General features: G+C 43.9%; 1 protein-coding gene across 1 annotated transcript in view; it reads left to right on the forward strand.

Annotated features, from left to right (window-relative positions):
* Positions 1-7434: 7434 nt before the first annotated feature.
* The window catches only part of vav3 (vav guanine nucleotide exchange factor 3), a gene marked incomplete at both ends in the record, with an annotated part of 199015 nt that continues 184689 nt past the window's right edge, over positions 7435-21760 (forward strand). The window contains 1 exon segment of the mRNA XM_083777615.1: positions 7435-7440. Within this exon segment, the coding sequence (XP_083633741.1) occupies positions 7435-7440 (6 nt within the window).

Below are 21760 nucleotides of genomic sequence, written 5' to 3' on the forward strand. Positions count from 1 at the left end.
GAATATATATTCAAAGATTTGTGCTGCATTTTTTACGATTTTTTAAAAAATAGCAGACCTACAAGCTTATAGCGCACCACCCGGTGGAGCGCTATGAGCTTGTAGATCTGCTATTTTTCAATAGCTAAAGTATAACATAATGCTTAACCAGAATGGGTTAAAGTGTTTAGATGGTTCTGTTATGACTTCTCCTCTGCATGCTGTAGTATTTAGATGGTTCTGTTATGACTTCTCCTCTGCATGTTGTAGTGTTTAGATGGTTCTGTTATGACTTCTCCTCTGCATGCTGTACTGTTTAGATGGTTCTGTTATGACTTCTCCTCTGCATACTGTAGTGTTTAGATGGTTCTGTTATGACTTATCCTCTGCATGCTGTAGTGTTTAGATGGTTCTGTTATGACTTCTCCTCTGCATGCTGTAGTGTTTAGACTAGGGTTAGTATGTCTGGAGGCTCCTTGAGCAAGACACTGAACCCCCTAATTGCTCCTAATGTGCTGGTTGGTGCCTTGAATGGTTTCCGTCGCCATGTCGGTGTATGAATGAATGTGTGTGAATGAATGGGTGAATGTAATGCACAATCTATTGTATAAAGTGCCTCGGATAAAGGCGCTATATAAATGCGACCATTTTAGCATTTACCACCGACTGTCTCTGAAAAACACCCGACGGTTTCGCAGCCACCACAACGCTGACGAAGTTTGTGCATCATCTTATAAGTACAGTAGATGTTTTATTTACTGTCACTGTATGCTCGACCGAATGGATGAGTGTGAATATCATCAAATCAATAAGCATTTGACTTTATTTATACGCCTTTTACCTTGAGTCTGGCAGGCAGCTATATAGGGCTGGGTTTGAAATTTACATACCCCCACCCCCCCCCCCCCCCTTCCCCAAAATGCTCTGCATAATTCATGAGCGCAGTGGCAGCTATTTTGTCATTGGCCAATAAGGGCGCGGCGCGGGACGGGACGCGGCTGTGGCCCTCCTGGCACCCAGGGGACCCCCGGAGAGATGGAGGGGGGAGGGGGGGGGGGGGAGATGGAGAAGACAAAGGCAGCGCCGGGACGGCCTACAAAAGGATGCTCTCCAAGGACGGGGGAAGGGGGGGGGGTTAACCCATTCTGAACGGGAACCCATTTTGGTGTCGGCATCATGTCATGCTTTAGCTATTGAAAAATAGCAGATCTACAAGCTCATATCGCGCCACCGAGTGGCGCGATACGAGCTTGTAGGTCTGCTATTTTTTGAAAAATCGAAGAACGACTGACATTTTTAGAATCTGATCTCAGGTCAGAATGGGTTCATCAGACCAGTGTGTGTCCGGCGGAAACCTCGTATGAATCTGATCTCAGGTCAGAATGGGTTAAGGGCTGTAAATGCTGTGCCGTGCAGCGCGTGTGAAGTGTAATTTAAAACACAATGCGTTGTAGAACGTGTTATTGTTGGCGCCGTCCGCTCTCTCTCCAGACGGCTTCCTTTTTCTTTACAAAAAAGGGGGAAAAAAAGCGCAAGTGAAACCATTATATTATAACCAGGGACATTTTCACCGCTGGGAGAAACTGCAGTCACTCAATGTTAATAGTATTTTTATTTAATCTTTATTTAAGTGTGCGTGCTTGCATTAAGTGTGAGATGGACTTTGGTGTAACCTGAAAATAGCATAATCTGACATACAGTAGGCTACACATGTATGTATTGTTCTCTGGGCCGGAGCGGTCGTTTATGGAGTCCCAACGCTGTTGAACGATGATTAAGCATAAAATCTGGATCAAACGGCATATCTCTTACTGTATATTGATCTCATAGCGAAAGAGAAAAGAAATGAAAACAAAGGAATGCACTTCATTCTTTTAAACTAAAAATCGTGATATTTGAGTGAATCTATTTTTTTGGCCCAACCCCAACAGAAATGCACACAAAAGTCTGAAAGTATAGCCTACTACTAATTTAATCCATTCTGGGCGGAAACCCCTTTTGGTGTTTTAAGCATTATGTTATACTTTAGCTATTGAAAAATGGCAGACCTATACAAGCTGGTGCTGCGCTACGAACTTGTTGGTCTGCTATTTTTGATAAATCGTGAAAAGTCTTTGAATATATATCCTTTCAGAACTAACGTTTTTAACTAAATTCTTTGCTTCTGGGGGGGTCCCTGGAACAACATATTTTCAGATGGGGGTCGGCGGCCAATTACATATATTTTTAGCGGTCCTTGACATAAAAATTGTTTGAGAACCGCTGACATAGAAACCTGTCCAGAAAACTGTCAGAATTTAGAAGACATTTGTAGAATCGTTCCCAGGTCAAAATGGGTTAATAAAGTATATTTTTTGAATGCAGATGTGAGGTATACTGTTACTGTATAATACAGTAGCTGGAGGGGATATTCCTGTAGTGACTGACGAAAGGAGTTGACTTTGTTGCAAGGCACGTGCGTGCGTACATGTGCGTGCATGTGCGGTGAAAGATGAGGACGGCTTTGACCAAAACAAGAGCCGATTGCCAAACCTTGTGTGTGTGTGTGTGTGTGTGTGTGTGTGTGTGTGTGTGTGTGTGTGTGTGTGTGTGTGTCTGTGTCTGTGTCTGTGTCTGTGTCTGTGTCTGTGTCTGTGTCTGTGTGTCTGTGTGTTGTTTTCGTCGACTAAAACTAATACGAAAAATGTTCGTCGACTACCTATTTACACTGGCGCAAACTAAATGGTAACTAAATGAAAACTAAGCTATGATGACTAAAACTAAGACTAAATATACTGACAGTTTCGTCAACAAATAAAAACTAGACTAAAATGTTAGGAAGGGACTAGTGGACAAGAGATCCAGTATAAGTCATTTTACACTTGTTTGCATGCTGAAAATAGCCGATCTACAAGCTCACAACAAGTCAGCTTGTAGATCTGCTATTTTCAGCATGTAAAATCTGCCATTACGACGGCATCAAGGCCCTCCAAAATGCATTTCAGTCGGCTAAATCAACTGTAGATTTAGTCGACTAAAATCTCACAACATTTTAGTCGGCTGAAACTAGATTAACACTAAAACATTCCGGGTGACTAAAATGTAACAAAAACTAAAGTAAGACTATTCCAAAGACTATGACAAAAACTAAAATAGAATCCTGCTGCCAAAAACGACACTGGAACACAGAGAGCTGTGAGCCTTTATTGACGCCTTAACGAGATCAGCATGAAGTGTATTTAATTGTTTTACAGAGATGTTGTTGAACTCGAAGCAGATTACTTTGTCTAGACTCCAGACTCCACCACAAAAACCACAAACCGTATTGTTTTATACCCCTTTTTATTTTATTCTTTTTCATGAAGGAGAGAGAGTTCATTTACAGGAAAATAATACAATCATTTCAAGTATATATATATAGTTATATATATACTGCATGTTATTGTTAATTCTGCATTAGAATGACACATATTTAGATGGATTCTTATGTGACGTGATTCAAATGCACTCCGTTTAATCCATTCTGAACGGGAATCCATTTTGGTGTTAGCATCATGTTATGCTTTATAGCTATTGAAAAATAGCAGATCTACAAGCTCATAGCGCGCCACCGAGTGGCGCGCTACGAGCTTGTAGGTCTGCTATTTTTGAAAAATCAATTTTTTAGAATCTGATCTCGGGTCAGAATGGGTTAATCAGACCAGTGTGTGTCCAGTGGAAACCTCGTATGAATCTGATCTCAGGTCAGAATGGGTTATAATCAGACCAGTGTGTGTCCAGTGGAAACCTCGTATGAATCTGATCTCAGGTCAGAATGGGTTATAATCAGACCAGTGTGTGTCCAGTGGAAACCTCGTATGAATCTGATCTCAGGTCAGAATGGGTTAATGTTGTTGTTTAACGTTGTTTAATGCAATCAGATAGGACTTTTCTGTGATGTATGGGGCTGTCAATCAGACAGGACCTTTCTGTGTGGATGTATGGGGCTGTCAATCAGATATGACTTTTCTGTGTGGATGTATGGGGCTGTCAATCAGACAGGACCTTTCTGTGTGGATGTATGGGGCTGTCAATCAGATAGGACTTTTCTGTGTGGATGTATGGGGCTGTCAATCAGATAGGACTTTTCTGTGTGGATGTATGGGGGCTGTCAATCAGATAGGACTTTTCTGTGTGGATGTATGGGGCTGTCAATCAGATATAGGACTTTTCTGTGTGGATGTATGGGGCTGTCAATCAGATAGGACTTTTCTGTGTGGATGTATGGGGCTGTCAATCAGATAGGACTTTTCTGTGTGGATGTATGGGGCTGTCAATCAGATAGGACTTTTCTGTCTGGATGTATGGGGCTGTCAATCAGATAAGGACTTTTCTGTGTGGATGTATGGGGCTGTCAATCATATAAGGACTTTTCTGTGTGGATGTATGGGGCTGTCAATCTGACAGGACTATTCTGTGTGGATGTATGGGGCTGTCAATCAGACAGGACTTTTCTGTTTGGATGTATGGGGCTGTCAATCAGATAGGACTTTTCTGTGTGGATGTATGGGGCTGTCAAACAGAGAGGACTTTTCTGTTGGGATGTATGGGGCTGTCAATCAGATAGGACTTTTCTGTTGGGATGTATGGGGCTGTCAATCAGATAGGACTTTTCTGTTTGGATGTATGGGGCTGTCAATCAGATAAGATGTATGGGGCTGTCAATCAGATAGGATGTATGGGGCTGTCAATCAGATAGGATGTATGGGGCTGTCAATCAGATAGGATGTATGGGGCTGTCAATCAGACAGGACTTTTCTGTGTGGATGTATGGGGCTGTCAATCAGATAGGACTTTTCAGTGTGGATGTATGGGGCTGTCAATCAGACAGGACTTTTCTGTGTGGATGTATGGGGCTGTCAATCAGACAGGACTTTTCTGTTTGGATGTATGGGGCTGTCAATCAGATAGGACTTTTCTGTTTGGATGTATGGGGCTGTCAATCAGATAGGACTTTTCTGTGTGGATGTATGGGGCTGTCAATCAGAGAGGACTTTTCTGTTGGGATGTATGGGGCTGTCAATCAGATAGGACTTTTCTGTTGGGATGTATGGGGCTGTCAATCAGATAAGATGTATGGGGCTGTCAATCAGATAGGATGTATGGGGCTGTCAATCAGATAGGATGTATGGGGCTGTCAATCAGATAGGATGTATGGGGCTGTCAATCAGACAGGACTTTTCTGTGTGGATGTATGGGGCTGTCAATCAGATAGGTACTTTTCTGTGTGGATGTATGGGGCTGTCAATCAGACAGGACTTTTCTGTGTGGATGTATGGGGCTGTCAATCAGACAGGACTTTTCTGTTTGGATGTATGGGGCTGTCAATCAGATAGGACTTTTCTGTTTGGATGTATGGGGCTGTCAATCAGATAGGACTTTTCTGTGTGGATGTATGGGGCTGTCAATCAGAGAGGACTTTTCTGTTGGGATGTATGGGGCTGTCAATCAGATAGGACTTTTCTGTTGGGATGTATGGGGCTGTCAATCAGATAGGACTTTTCTGTTTGGATGTATGGGGCTGTCAATCAGATAAGATGTATGGGGCTGTCAATCAGATAGGATGTATGGAGCTGTCAATCAGATAGGATGTATGGGGCTGTCAATCAGATAGGATGTATGGGGCTGTCAATCAGATAGGATGTATGGGGCTGTCAATGCCAGAAAGTAGTTTATTTTGCCACTCTATCCTGACCTCATCCAGGTATGCTTTGCACAAACAATCAGGTAGCGAACAGCTATAGACTCTGAAGCAGACTATATACAAATTAGCATTATGACATTCAACACACATTATGAATTACTTACAAGCAATGAACTCGTCAAGGCTCGTCACGTACATACATATACATACATAGCCCCTATTGCTTTACTGTACATCCAGTATTGACTCTATCCATTGTTTTGGTTTACACACATGGCTACTGGTCTGTCTCCGTTAACCCATTTTGACCCAAGATCAGATTCTAAAAAATGTTCTTCTACATCCTGACAGTTTTCTGAAAAAGCGATGTTTCTATGTCAGTGGTTATTGGATAAAAAAAATAAATAGCAGATCTGCTGTTTTTCAATAGCTAAAGGGTAACATAATGCTACACCAAAACACCAAAAGGGGTTAATTCATATATACAGTGTCTCTTCCAAGCTAATAACTGAGTTAACACCTCCTGAAATCCCTCCTTTCTAACCAAACTGCTTTGACAACTCTAAAAATAACACAACAAAATGACACAACTAGGAAAAGGTACTATGTTTAGGTACTATGTTTACCCAGGGTAACTGGACTAAGGAAAGGAAAGGTACTATGTTTACCCAGGGTAACTGGACTAAGCTCAAGAACTTGTTTACAGCCAGGCCCTGCTCATAGAACATTTCATGGTAGAGGTTCAATGCCTTGCCTCAGCGGTGGTCATTTTTTAACGTGCCGGTCCGGGGATACGAACTATAGCGACCTTCCGATATCAAGACCGCTCCGCAAAAAACGTTCGGCCACCGCTACCACAAGAGAGAGAGAGAGAGAGAGAAAGGGGATTTTTGTCCAACCACGAAACTGCAACCAATGAGTGCGAAGAGGGGGGGCACAACCACGGGGGGCGGGGACTTGACACAAGGGCGACGAATCAGGCGGGCTTCTTGGTCTTCCACCACACCTCATACCACCACAAGGACACTTCGACCAACACTAAGGGGGAGGAGCCCTCCTCAGCGGTCGAACCCTCGCGGACCTCGCGGCGGTTCCCGTCCGGCCGCCGCTCCACCCCGGAGGCGCCACTCCCACCGCCGATATATTCCAGGGACGAGGCGCTGCTGACACTGGAGGGGAACGTGACATCACTCCCTCCCTGTATCTCCACGATCACCTCGTCGTCGTCATCGTGGTGGTCGTTGTGGTGGTGATCGTGATCACAGCAACAGCAGTCCCAGCGCCGCAGTAACGAGGACCCCCCCGTCAGCAGCAGGGCGGCGGCTGACCAGCCCACGCAACGGGTCGCCGGGTGGTCCGCGCCGGACCAGGACACCGCGACGAGACAGAGGAGCCCCGACACCACGAACAGAACACCGGACGTCTTGGAGGCGCGCTTCTTATCCACGCCGCAGTCCTTTATCCATCCTGTCCTCGCTCCCCCGGCTCTGATCGACAGGACGCCGAAGGCCGAGACGCCGGCCACGGCGGAGGCGAGGATCATGCCGACCTCCCAGGAGGTCGTCTCGTGGGCCGCCGTCTGTTTGACCTTCCACGCGCAAACCACGGCCACCATGAGGCAGCCGACGGCGGCCATCGGCAGGCCGATCGCCGACCGGACGACCGCCCGAGAAGAAACCGGCCTCTTTTCCGCCTTCGGTTCCTCTCCGCGCATTATTCCTCCTCCCATCGATGATAAAACCCCAAGATGGTTCCTCCAGAAAGCTGATGAATTCCTTTTGTGAATTCACGAAATGGCTGTGAGTCCAGGATAATGTCCGGCTCTAGGCTGTGAGATGTCCGTCTCTAACATAGATACTGTATATACGCTGTGAGATGTCCGGCTCTAACAGAGATACTGTACGCGCTGTGAGATGTCCGGCTCTAACGGAGATACTGTATATACGCTGTGAGATGTCCGTCTCTAACAGAGATACTGTACGCACTGTGAGAGGGGAGGGGAGGTGACGGCCGGAGGGACTTGAGGGCAGGTGGTGCCTTAAGCCTCAGGCCGCTGCGGTTATTGGCTAGGGATTGTTTTTATATATACACACAAACCTCTTTGTTTGTGTGTAAACGTCCTCGGGGTTGACCTCAGGTGACGTTCCAGTAAATATACTGTCTGTTGACCTCGCATATACCGCTCTCTCTTTACATACATTAATAACCCATTCTGACCTGAGATCAGATTCTGAAAAATGTCTTCTACATCCTGACGGTTTTCTGAAAAAGCTATGTTTCTGTCAGTCGTTCTTCGATTTAGAAAAAATAGCAGACCTACATGCTCGTAGCGCGCCACTCGGTGGCGCGCTATGAGCTTGTAGATCTGCTATTTTTGTAGATCTGCTATTTTTTTGGATTGGGGGGGGTCAGTCCCTGCTTGGCACTCAGCATCAATGGGTTGGATTGGGGGGGTCAGTCCCTGCTTGGCACTCAGCATCAATGGGTTGGATTGGGGGGGTCAGTCCCTGCTTGGCACTCAGCATCAATGGGTTGGATTGGGGGGGGGTCAGTCCCTGCTTGGCACTCAGCATCAATGGGTTGGATTGGGGGGGGTCAGTCCCTGCTTGGCACTCAGCATCAATGGGTTGGATTGGGGGGGTCAGTCCCTGCTTGGCACTCAGCATCAATGGGTTGGATTGGGGGGGGTCAGTCCCTGCTTGGCACTCAGCATCAATGGGTTGGATTGGGGGGGGTCAGTCCCTGCTTGGCACTCAGCATCAATGGGTTGGATTGGGGGGGTCAGTCCCTGCTTGGCACTCAATCAATGGGTTACATTGGGGGGGGGGGGTGGTAAGTCCCTGCGACATACTAGCGTCATGTGTCAATGTGACTAAAACTAAATGAAAACTATTCAAGAGACTATTATGACTAAAACTAAAATCAAAATTTGTTGTCAAAAACACTAATTGTAAGGGAAGAGAGATGGCTCACTCCTCTTTAGTTTAGTTACACTTAACACTGGGAAAAAAATAACTATGGTTAAGTGGAAAAACACCCATGATTAATTGCAACAAAAAAAAACGTGATGACTAAATTAGTTGACAACTAATTGAATACTCGATTCGATAACGCTTAATCGATTGATTTGTTGCAGCCTTAGTGTTGAGATTGTTGAGAACACAGCCAACGTGCCACACAGCCCGCCCACACACACACACACACACTCACACACACACACACACACACACACACACACACACACACACACACACACACACAGCTGTTTTAGCACTCACCCTGTGAGTGGAGGATTTCCAAATGAGAACACTGTCGCCACAGCGAGCCGGTCACTCAGGTTCACGCCTTCCGTCCCTCCCTGCAACACACACACACACACGCACACACGCACACGCACACGCACACGCACACACACACACACACAGGAAATGAGGAAATGGAAATGGAGGAAGGAAGTGAAACCAAAGATGTTTCGTCCCACTATGCAGGGAGCTGACACAGAACTGAAGCAGCACTTTGTGGAACACAGTGACGTCTCCATAGATACAGTACAGACATGGATATATATAGAGAACTATATATATATATATATATATATATATATATATAACTATATATCTAAACCCACCGATCTAATGTAATCCTGGACTCTACACCCTTTTGGTGTTATAGCATTATGTCATGCTTTAGCTGTTGAAAAACAGCAGACCTACAAGCTCGTAGCGCGCCACCGAGTGGCGCGCTACGAGCTTGTAGGTCTGCAATTTTTTTTTAAAAACCGAAGAACGACTGACATAGAAACATAGCTTTTTCAAGAAAACTGTCAGGATGTATAGAAGACGTTTATAGAATCTGATCCCAGGTCAACAGTCTGTCTGCAGAGACTGTGTGTACGTTTAGAGAGCCCAGCTTCAAAGCCTGAGCCTAGACGGAATGATGAAGGAGGAAGCGTGCGTGCGTGCGTGCGTGCGTGCGTGCGTGCGTGCGTGCGTGCGTGCGTGCGTGCGTGCGTGCGTGCGTGCGTGCGTGGACCTGACGGCGGTACCGAGCCTGCATGCGGGCGAGGCAGAAAGGCTTCTACAGTTTCAGAAACGGTTGATGATGTCATTATTTATCGATCGGCCGAAATCCAATACGTCTCGGATATAGAACAAGCTGGCCCTCGACCAATAGAAACGCTGCCATTGCTCCCTGTGCTCAGAGCTCCCGACCAATAGAAACGCTGCCATTATTACTCCCTGTGCTCAGAGCGTCAGCCAATAGAATGCTGCCATTACTCCCTAGCTGTGCTCAAAGCTTTTAGATTCAGCATGCCGTATCGATGTCCTTTGATACCATTATCATACAGTATCATTACGTTCCTGTAATGATAGTAAGATAAAAATAGCATATTTATGGCGTGTGTGCGTGCGTGCGTGCGTGCGTGCATGCGTGCGTGCATGCGTGTGTGTGATCTGTGACATTGAGATGGGCTTGACATTAACCTTTTGAGGCACTTGTCCTTCAGAGAACTACATTTCCCATGATGCACTTGTCCCCGGAACATGAGCACACACACACAATTTTTTTTTTTTAAATCAACTAAACTGTAAGTTGGTTTTTGATGAATATACAGTCTTAGGAAAGTCTTAGGAATTAATAACTGGGTGAGGAGGACACACGCAGTATGCTACACGTTTAACCAATTCTGACCTGAGATCAGATTCTAGAAATGTCTTCTACATCCTGACAGTTTTCCATTCTGACCTGAGATCAGATTCTAAAAAATGTCTTCTACATCCTGACAGTTTTCTGAAAAAGCTATGTTTCTATGTCAGTCGTTCTTCGATTTAAAAAAAATAGCAGACCTACAAGCTCGTAGTGTGCCACTGGGTGGCACGCTATGAGCTTGTAGATCTGCTATTTTTTAATAGCTAAAGCATAACGCCATAACGTGGTCAGTCTACTAACGGTAACGTGCGCGGAGGGATAGGCTGTGTATTTGGAAAACATGAAATGTACAGTATGTGAGATCACAGACATTCTAGGGCTATTTTGGGGGTGGGAACCCCTTTTGGTGTTTTAAAGCATTGTTATGCTTAACTTTTGAAAAAATAGCAGATCTACAAGCTCATATATAGCGCGACACCGAGCGAGGCGCGGCGTGATTACGCAATCATTCAGGCTTTCTTCCCGCAATGTCATCGCGGTGACGTCGTCGTGCAATGTCATTGCGATGACGTCATCGTGCAATGTCATCGCGATGACGTCATCCTCATGCATATTCATGACGCGTCGTCTAATTGGCTAATTAAACCTGAAGGCCTTCGTTTCAGACCGCATGTTGCAGCAACCATGCGGTCTTTTTTTGGAGCATGATGTAAAATTTGCTTGATTTCGTTATTTAAAATATCATAGAATAATTCAAACAGACCCAGTTCAAATGTATCAACCGAAGTATGGCATTTGTTTTAATGTACAGAAGAACAGATTATGTAAACTGTCGACTGCACGCCATGAGCGGTGCATTGGTGATCTGTCTGTCTATTCTCATGGACAGTCCGTGAAGCAGATTACGGGTATGGGCTTGAGAGCAGGCCCGGCGCCAGGATGAAATGACTGAGGGGGGCAGTTGAGATTTTTGAGGGGGCACAAAAGGCAAAGAGGTTGATTTAAAGGGTAAGACCACTTTTTTGAGGTTTGGGTTGTGTAGTTAGTATTTACTTTGCTATGATGCAACTCCAAATGTGGACAAGAAATAAACAATTACTGCTCCAGTGATTATAAATTGATAATTCAAAATATGCTCCTCATTGACTTACATTGTAGCTAAAACAGCTCTCAAAGTCACTCTTTTAGTACGTAAACAAACACAAACAATGTTGATTCAGACAATATAGAGCATCACCAAAACTCATGTGGTTTTATTTTTTCATAAAAATGTTAGATTCCTGTTGATTTTACTATTTGAAGATCTGGATCCGGATCCATGAATCCAGTCCGGGTTTTCTTCCCAATAAAATGGACAAAAGAGTGACTTTGAGAGCTGTTTTAGCTACAATGTAAGTCAATGAGGAGCATATTTTGAATTATCAATTTCTAATCACTGGAGCAGTTATTTTTTTATTTCTTGTCCACATTTGGAGTTGCATCATGGCAAAGTAACTACACAACCCAAACCTCAAAAAAAGTGGTCTTACCCTTTAAGGGCGCAAATATCCCCTTTGCCCCCCCGAGAGGCAATGATTGAAGTAAACTGCTAGCCAAGCTTGCACAGTGCTAGCGGAGCGGCTCGGAGCGGAGGACAGTTCTCGCCTTCCGGAAGTCAATCTGACCCATTTAAAAAAACCCGCTCAGCGCTCGCGTCAAAATCCCCCCGCTCCACTCCTCGCTCGCTCTGCGCTCCGCTCCGCTCACATGCTCTGACACGCACGCACGCACACACACGCACACACACACACACACACACACACACACACACACAGGTACTGTACATGTGCGTGCACAGACTACTGACCTTTCTTCCCATCACCATGGCAACGGTACAAAGGCAAAGCTTTCTCTACTGTGTGTGTGTGTGTGTGTGTGTGTGTGTGTGTGTGTGTGTGTGTGTGTGTGTGTGTGTGTGTGTGTGTGTGTGTGTGTGTGTGTGTGTGTGTGTGTGTGTGTGTGTGTGTGTGTGTGTGTGTGTGTGTGTGTGTGTGTGTGTGTGTGTGTGTGTGTGTGTGTGTGTGTGTGTGTGTGTTTACTCTAGTTTGTATTTGTTGACTGAATTGTCGTCGTATAGCTTTAGTTTAAATTTAGTTTTCGCCCATAGTCAATCAACGGTGATATTTAGAAGCTCTGAAAAGGTAAACTGTAGTTCGATGTTCATTAGGTTATGGAAAAGAGCCCTCCCATGTTTCATTTAATCACAGCTGGGCTGAGTGCTCTGTGTGTGAGAGAGATGCACGCCGGGTCGATATACCAGCGTCTCGCTGCTTCCTGGCAGAACAATGATCATTGGCAGTGACATTTTAAGTGCGTTCGTTCAGTCGACAGCCTCATCCCCGACAGTCAGACCAGGAGGATAAACGCATACAATTCAATTCAATTCAATTCAAAGGGCTTTATTGGCATGAGAAAACATACGTTTACATTGCCAAAGCAGAAAGAACAATACAGCAATACAATCAAAAAAAAAATATGTACTTTGAACTGAAGGTCAGAATCTGCAATAGATTAAATTCTATGTACTGTACCAAGGTCACTCGATGCAGGTATAGTGCAGGGATATGCACAATGATTAGTCTTTAGGGTGGTTGTGTTCCATTTGATATCCTTCTCCTATCACAGCAGCTCACACATCTTGCTGCTGTGTTATTTGCACATTGTTGTACTTCGCCCAGCAGATATGGGAGTTTTTTTGTCATTGGTCATGTTTTCAAAATCTCCGTGTGTGGTTGTAATCTGTGGGAAGTATGTGTCTCTGATGTCTTGGTACAGTGGACAGACAGTATGTGTCTCTGATGTCTTGGTACAGTGGACAGACAGTATGTGTCTCTGATGTCTTGGTACAGTGGACAGACGGTATGTGTCTCTGATGTCTTGGTACAGTGGACAGACAGTATGTGTCTCTGGTGTCTTGGTACAGTGGACAGACAGTATGTGTCTCTGATGTCTTGGTACAGTGGACATACAGTATGTGTCTCTGATGTCTTGGTACAGTGGACAGACAGTGTGTGTCTCTGATGTCTTGGTACAGTGGACAGACAGTATGTGTCTCTGATGTCTTGGTACAGTGGACAGACAGTATGTGTCTCTGGTGTCTTGGTACAGTGGACAGACAGTATGTGTCTCTGATGTCTTGGTACAGTGGACAGACAGTATGTGTCTCTGATGTCTTGGTACAGTGGACAGACAGTGTGTGTCTCTGATGTCTTGGTACAGTGGACAGACAGTATGTGTCTCTGATGTCGCTCAGGCGCTCAGGTATTCTGCCACTGTGTATTCTCTGTTTAGGGCCAGATAGCATTCTAGTTTACTCTGCTTTTGTGTTGCTCCTTTCCACTGTGTCAGATAGTTTTCCTTTTGCTGTTTTATAATTTGGTTTAGTCCAATGGGTTTTCTATCTCTTGGCTCTATTCATAAGGTCACGTACTGTACGGCTGGGTTTTTCCTTTTTTCATTTGACTGGGTTGTGGTGGGCAGAGAGTACAGTATAGGCTATACTTAACCCATTCACAACCTGTCCTGGCGTCATGTGTCCCCCCTCATGTTTCCCCCCTCATTACAGCAGTGTTTTTCAAAGATTTTTCATATCAAGGCCCATGTGGACGCGATGGTTGGAAAGTGTGACCTGAGCTAAACCAGGACACGATAATATCAAATATATATATAAATATACCAGGACACGATAATATCAAATGTATATATAAATATACCAGGACACGATAATATCAAATATATATAAATATACCAGGACACGATGATATCAAATATATATATAAATATACCAGGACACGATAATATCAAATATATATAAATATACCAGGACACGATAATATCAAATATATATAAATATACCGGGACACGATAATATCAAATATATATAAATATACCGGGACACGATAATATCAAATATATATAAATATACCAGGACACGATAATATCAAATATATATAAATATACCAGGACACGATAATATCAAATATATATATAAATATACCAGGACACGATAATATCAAATATATATAAATATACCGGGACACGATAATATCAAATATATATAAATATACCAGGACACGATAATATCAAACATATATAAATATACCAGGACACGATAATATCAAATATATATAAATATACCAGGACACGATAATATAAAATATATATAAATATACCAGGACACGATAATATCAAATATATATATAAATATACCAGGACACGATAATATCAAATATATATAAATATACCAGGACACGATAATATCAAATATATATATAAATATACAAGGACACGATAATATAAAATATATATATAAATATACCAGGACACGATAATATAAAATATATATATAAATATACCAGGACACGATAATATCAAATATATATAAATATACCAGGACACGATAATATAAAATATATATAAATATACCAGGACACGATAATATCAAATATATATATAAATATACCAGGACACGATAATATCAAATATATATAAATATACCAGGACACGATAATATCAAATATATATATAAATATACCAGGACACGATAATATAAAATATATATATAAATATACCAGGACACGATAATATAAAATATATATAAATATACCAAGACACGATAATATCAAATATATATATAAATATACCAGGACACGATAATATCAAACATATATAAATATACCAGGACACGATAATATCAAACATATATAAATATACCAGGACACGATAATATCAAACATATATAAATATACCAGGACACGATAATATCAAACATATATAAATATACCAGGACACGATAATATCAAATATATATAAATATACCAGGACACGATAATATCAAACATATATAAATATACCAGGACACGATAATATCAAACATATATAAATATACCAGGACACGATAATATCAAACATATATAAATATACCAGGACACGATAATATCAAATGTATATAAATATACCAGGACACGATAATATCACATCCAGGCTCTCTTTACAACTGAGCTGTACGCGTGTCTGCCAGACAGACGGGTGATCATCTAGAAGATAAGATGACATAAGTGAGAGATTAATATCTCCCACATTCATCGGTCTGGACCACAATAGAGACACTTTGCCGGCGTGTGTGTGTGTGTGTGTGTGTGTGTGTGTGTGTGTGTGTGTGTGTGTGTGTGTGTGTGTGTGTGTGTGTGTGTGTGTGTGTGTGTGTGTGTGTGTGTGTGTGTGTGTGTGTGTGTGTGTGTGTGTGTGTGTGTGTGTGTGTGTGTGTGTGTGTGTGTGCGTGTGTGTGTGCGTGTGTGCGTGCGCGTGCGCGCCTGTGACGTTTACGGTCACACTAAACACCTGCTTTCATAAGGTTCAAGGTTGTAACTTTATTGTTCCATCCTGTGTACAGGTATATATATATATAAGAGTAAAACTTATTTTGGTTTGCCTTCAGACAACGCAGCAGCATATATAGATAATGACAACGGTAGTGATAAAACCGAGGAAGAAAAACGTTAAAAGTACCCATTCTGAACGGGAACCCATTTTGGTGTTAGCATCATGTTATGCTTTAGCTATTGAAAAATAGCAGATCTACAAGCTCATAGCACGCCACCGAGTGGCGCGCTACGAGCTCGTAGGTCTGCTATTTTTGAAAAATCGAAAGAACGACTGACACAGAAACATCCTAAACAGAGTATATAAGCAGACAAAAAAAATAAGATTCAATAGAGCATGACATGTAGTGTATAGTCTTGTCATGATATGATGAGTATACACAGTACAGATTCGTGTACAGATGCGTGTGTGTGTGTGTGTGTCTTGGCTATACTGTGTCTTGTGGACTGATACTGTAGCAGTACTGTACAGTATACTGTATCTTGTGGCCTGTCCGGCCTACATAATGCCCGTCACATTTCCTCTCGAATCGGGGAAAAAGAATAATAGGAGGATGTGTAATGCATCTTGTATAGTCTTATCTGCTCTGCTGTGTGACGGGATGGGGGGAGGGGGGGGGGGAGGGGAGGGGGGGGGAGGGAGGGATGGAGGGGGAGGGGGAGAGTGGGGGGTGGATGGGGGGATGTGCAGAGAGTGTTGGAGAGGCAGGGGGCTGAAATCCCGTAAGATTTGGACAAAATTACTAGTGAATATAGCAGATCTACAAGCTCACCACCCTTCCTTCCAAGGGTGGACTCTGAAGGCCTCCTGCTGTCGGGTTGTAGGAAAAGGATTGTAGCTTCATGTATGAATGATTGAACGAACGACACATGCACTCAGGGGTCAGACACCAGTTAACCTCTCTCTCTCTCTCTCTCTCGCTCTCTCGGTCTCTCGCTCTCTCGCTCTCTATACACGCAGAGAGAGAGAGCGCTAACATTCAGTGAGAGGTGTGTGTGTGTGTGTGTGTGTGTGTGTGTGTGTGTGTGTGTGTGTGTGTGTGTGTGTGTGTGTGTGTGTGTGTGTGTGTGTGTGTGTGTGTGTGTGTGTGTGTGTGTGTGTGTGTGTGTGTGTGTGTGTGTGTGTGTGTGTGTGTGTGTGTGTGTGTGTGTGTGTGTGTGTGTGTGTGTGTGTATATATTCAAGCCTCCAATCTCTTGAAGTCTCCGTAACCTATTCTTCCATCTCTGGCCTGTGTGAGCCAATCAAACACCTCCTATTCCATCTCTGGCCTGTGTGAGCCAATCAAACACCTCCTATTCCATCTCCTTTTGTGAGCCAATCAAACACCTCCTATTCCATCTCTGGCCTGTGTGAGCCAATCAAAGACCTCCTATTCCATCTCTGGCCTGTGTGAGCCAATCAAACACCTCCTATTCCATCTCTGGCCTGTGTGAGCCAATCAAGCACCTCCTATTCCATCTCTGGCCTGTGTGAGCCAATCAAGCACCTCCTATTCCATCTCTGGCCTTTTGTGAGCCAATCAAACACCTCTTATTCCATCTCTGGCCTGTGTGAGCCAATCAAGCACCTCCTATTCCATCTCTGGCCTGTGTGAGCCAATCAAACACCTCCTATTCCATCTCTGGCCTGTGTGAGCCAATCAAGCACCTCCTATTCCATCTCTGGCCTGTGTGAGCCAATCAAACACCTGCTATTCCATCTCTGGCCTTTTGTGAGCCAATCAAACACCTCCTATTCCATCTCTGGCCTGTGTGAGCCAATCAAGCACCTCCTATTCCATCTCTGGCCTGTGTGAGCCAATCAAACACCTCCTATTCCATCTCTGGCCTTTTGTGAGCCAATCAAACACCTCCTCTTCCATCTGTGGCCTGTGTGAGCCAATCAAACACCTCCTATTCCATCTCTGGCCTTTTGTGAGCCAATCAAACACCTCCTATTCCATCTCTGGCCTTTTGTGAGCCAATCAAGCACCTCCTATTCCATCTCTGGCCTTTTGTGAGCCAATCAAGCACCTCCTATTCCATCTCTGGCCTGTGTGAGCCAATCAAGCACCTCCTATTCCATCTCTGGCCTGTGTGAGCCAATCAAACACCTGCTATTCCATCTCTGGCCTGTGTGAGCCAATCAAGCACCTCCTATTCCATCTCTGGCCTGTGTGAGCCAATCAAACACTTCCTATTCCATCTCTGGCCTGTGTTAGCCAATCAAGCACCTCCTATTCCATCTCTGGCCTGTGTGAGCCAATCAAGCACCTCCGCACGGTGGCGGCTATAGACCACTTGACCTCGCGCCATTGTTGTTGTGGTCAACACGGCCTCGACCCCTGACCCCTCGACCCCTGACCCCTCGCACCTCCTCCACGCGACACTAATTCAATTCCCTCATCTCGGCCGCCGGTGCTTGTAATAAGCTTTGAGGATATTGGGGCCACGAGGGGTTAAACCCGGGATTTAATGGGGATAGAAATGTCATCGGAGCCCCTGGTCTTTTTTTTTTTTTTTTTTCATGTATTGGTCTGAATATATATATCTGAATTTGCACGATGGCCGACTCTCGGTCAAATCTGGGCACAAATGAGTGTTTGAAAAAAATGGGGGTCGTCTTATATTATAATCGGAGTCGTAAATGGGTTTTGGGAGGGGGGTGGGGTGGGGGTCGGTGGCCTCTAATTCATCTTCCCCATCGCCTCCCCCCTCCACCCCCCCCCCCCCCCCCCCTCCAGGCGATACACGAGAGCAAAGTGAGGAGTGTCTGATGTGATTGGATAAATGTCTCAATTGGATTAATCCCTTTTTTTATATAGTTGGCGCGCCATTCACGATGAGGCCGAGATGCTGCTGATGCGGCTTTTTTGTTTTGTCTTCTCATTAACCCATTCTGACCTGAGATCAGATTCTAAAAAATGTCTTCTACATCCTGACAGTTTTCTGAAAAAGCTATGTTTCTATGTCAGTCGCTCTTCGTTTTTTCCAAAATAGCAGACCTACAAGCTCGTAGCGCGCCACTCGGTGGCGCGCTACGAGCTTGTAGATCTGCTATTTTTCAATAGCTAAAGCATGACATGATGCTAACACCAAAAGGGGTTCCCGCCCAGAATGGGTTAATATTGGAACGGGATTGAATTGGCTTAGTTCTGGCTGGAGAATGGCAACTCCATCAGTGTACTGCAGCGATCGCTATGCAGCAGTATAAGGTTCCCAATCTGAGGTTCGGGGACCCCCCCAGGGCAGTGTTGTTTTCGTCGACTAAAACTAGGACGAAAAATGTTCGTCGACTACCTTTTTATCACTGACAAAAACAAATGGAAACTGAATGAAAACTAAGCTACGATGACTAAAACTAAGACTAAATATACTGACAATTTCGTCGACAAATAAAAACTAGACTAAAGTGTTAGGAAGGGACTAGTGGACAAGAGATCCAGTATAAGTCATTTTACACTTTGGTTGCATGCTGAAAATAGCCGATCTACAAGCTGTAAAAACACTCATTACGATGGCATCAAGGCCCGCCAAAATACATTCTAGTCGACTAAATCAACTGTAGATTAGTCGACTAGAATCTTATGACGTTTAGTCGACTAAAACTAGACTAACACTAAGACATTCCAGGTGACTAAAAATGTGACTAAAACTAAATGAAGTTTCAGTCCAAAGACTATGACTAAAACTAAAATAGGAATTTGCTGCCAAAAACAAACACTGCCCCAGGGGCTCTTGAGAGAGTTACAGACGCATTGTGAGATCAATAGTTTTATAGATCTGCCATTTTCAAATGAAAATGTGTGAAACTGGACATTGTACACGATGAATACTTTCTACTTTTGAGTACATTTTGATACCAAGACTTTTACTCTTTTTACTTTACTTTTACATCTTGAATTCCCGACTTCTTGCTCGTCACATTGAGTATTTCTACATCGCTATAAAACGAGTACTTTTCTCCACCGCTGTCCCCACTAACTCGTTCAGGATGGTAGAGAACCCCTTTTGGTGTTTTAACTATTGAAAGAAATAGTAGATCTACAAGCTATACGAGCTTCGGCGGTCAATTATATACGTATATATATTTTTGGGGGTCCTTGACATGGAAATGCTTTAGAACGACTGACATACAGTAGAGACATAAGGTTTTTAATGAAAACTGTCAGGATTTAGAAGACATTTGTAGAATCCCCCCCCCCCCCACCACCACCACCCTCCTCCTCCCCCTTCCGCCTCCTGTTTCCTCATGGTTACACAGCTGACAAAAAGGGCCTGCGTCACTCACACACACACACGTGCGCACATGCGTGCACACACACACACACACCCGACCGTTTTGATGGCGCTATCCGCATAGTTCTCCCAGTAGGCCCATCTTTCTGTTAACCCATTCTGAACGGGAACCATTTTGGTGTCGGCATCACGTTATGCTTTAGCTATTGAAAAATAGCAGATCTACAAGCTCATAGCGCGCCACCGAGTGGCGCGCTATGAGCTTGTAGGTCTGCTATTTTTGAAAAATCGAAGACATTTTTTAGAAACTGATCTCAGGTCAGAATGGGTTAATAATGAAACTGTCAGGATGTATAATAGAATTTTTTAGAATCTGATCTCTGGTCAGAATGGATTAACGCGGCGCACCTGTGGCGTGCGCCGCGAGAGTCTAGACTCTCTGACAGAGAGAGAGAGAGATCCAGCATGGCCGCATTCATTACATCATCTTCTTTTCCGCCGTCGTCGGACACGCCCCCCCCCCCCCCCCAGTGATCCCAGCAGTATGTCGTCGATGTAAGGCACGCCCGATTTAACCCATTCTGACCTGAGATCAGATTCATACGAGGTTTCCACTGCAGGACACACACTGGTCTGATTAAACCCATTCTGACCTGAGATCAGATTAAAAAACAAATGTCAAAAATGTCAAAAAAATAGCAGACCTACAAGCTCGTAGCGCGCCACTCGGTGGCGCGCTATGAGCTTGTAGATCTGCTATTTTTCAATAGCTAAAGCACGACATGATGCTAACACCATTCGCCCCGTGCGAAATCCAAGCGCTTCGGGGTATATATATATATATATATATACAGTAAAGGTCATTACACACTGGCGAATTAGCGACGCGATATATTCGTGCGAATAATTCACATTTAAAAAAAAACAATTGAAGTCCATGCAAGCTTCCACATCAGTGGCGAATGTGCGAATGTGCGAAAATGCGACCGTTTTCGCTTTTATTTGTTCGCTCTGGTGTCGTATTTTGCAGAGATTCGCAGGCGAACTGCAACATGCAATATTTCGCATTTTCAGATCGCTTATTCGCATCGCGTCGCTAATTCGCCAGTGTGTAATGACCTTTAGGATTCGAGCGTGACGACTGGTTTCCTCATCCGTTTATCCGTCCGTCTGTCACAGAGGGAAAGGCCTTTTCAATGTTCCTTATAATTCAATTATTTGTTTTGTATACGCACGCTTTGATTTCCTCCTCGAGGGGCAGAAACGCTGTTATACTGCCATTTCAGTCAGATATAACTCTTGATTATATTTAACCAATATTTATTATAGGATGAGAATACACAAGTGTGCATATAACATTTTATCTTAGTGTTCGGTTCTGCTCGGCACAATTATACAACCATCATTAATCATACTATAATTAACCGAATGTCTGTGTGTCTGTGTGTGTGTGTGTGTCTGTCTGTGTGACATGTGTGTGTCTGTCAGAAACAGTGCCGTAACTCCTTACTGCCTGCACCAATCACTCCCACTCACTTTTCACACAGGCATTGACCATATGCATATGAAGGGCGTAACAAAGCCCTTTTTTTTCCGATTTGACACATTAATGATTATTAATGAATGTATTAGTCAATTACAAACGCACCCGGGCGCAGTACCCTTCACGGCCACAAGGGGGGGGGGGGGGGGGGGCAAATATCTCACAACGGGTAAGGACTAGTATCAATAATTGATCAATGTCACCATGGTCCACATAATACTGTACAGTGTGTACACTGTACAAAGAAAATACAAATAAAAAGTTATTTTATTATAAAGGGCACATT

This window comes from Protomyctophum parallelum, assembly GCF_964188405.1.
Source record: "Protomyctophum parallelum genome assembly, chromosome: 12".
NCBI classification, from domain to species: domain Eukaryota; kingdom Metazoa; phylum Chordata; class Actinopteri; order Myctophiformes; family Myctophidae; genus Protomyctophum; species Protomyctophum parallelum.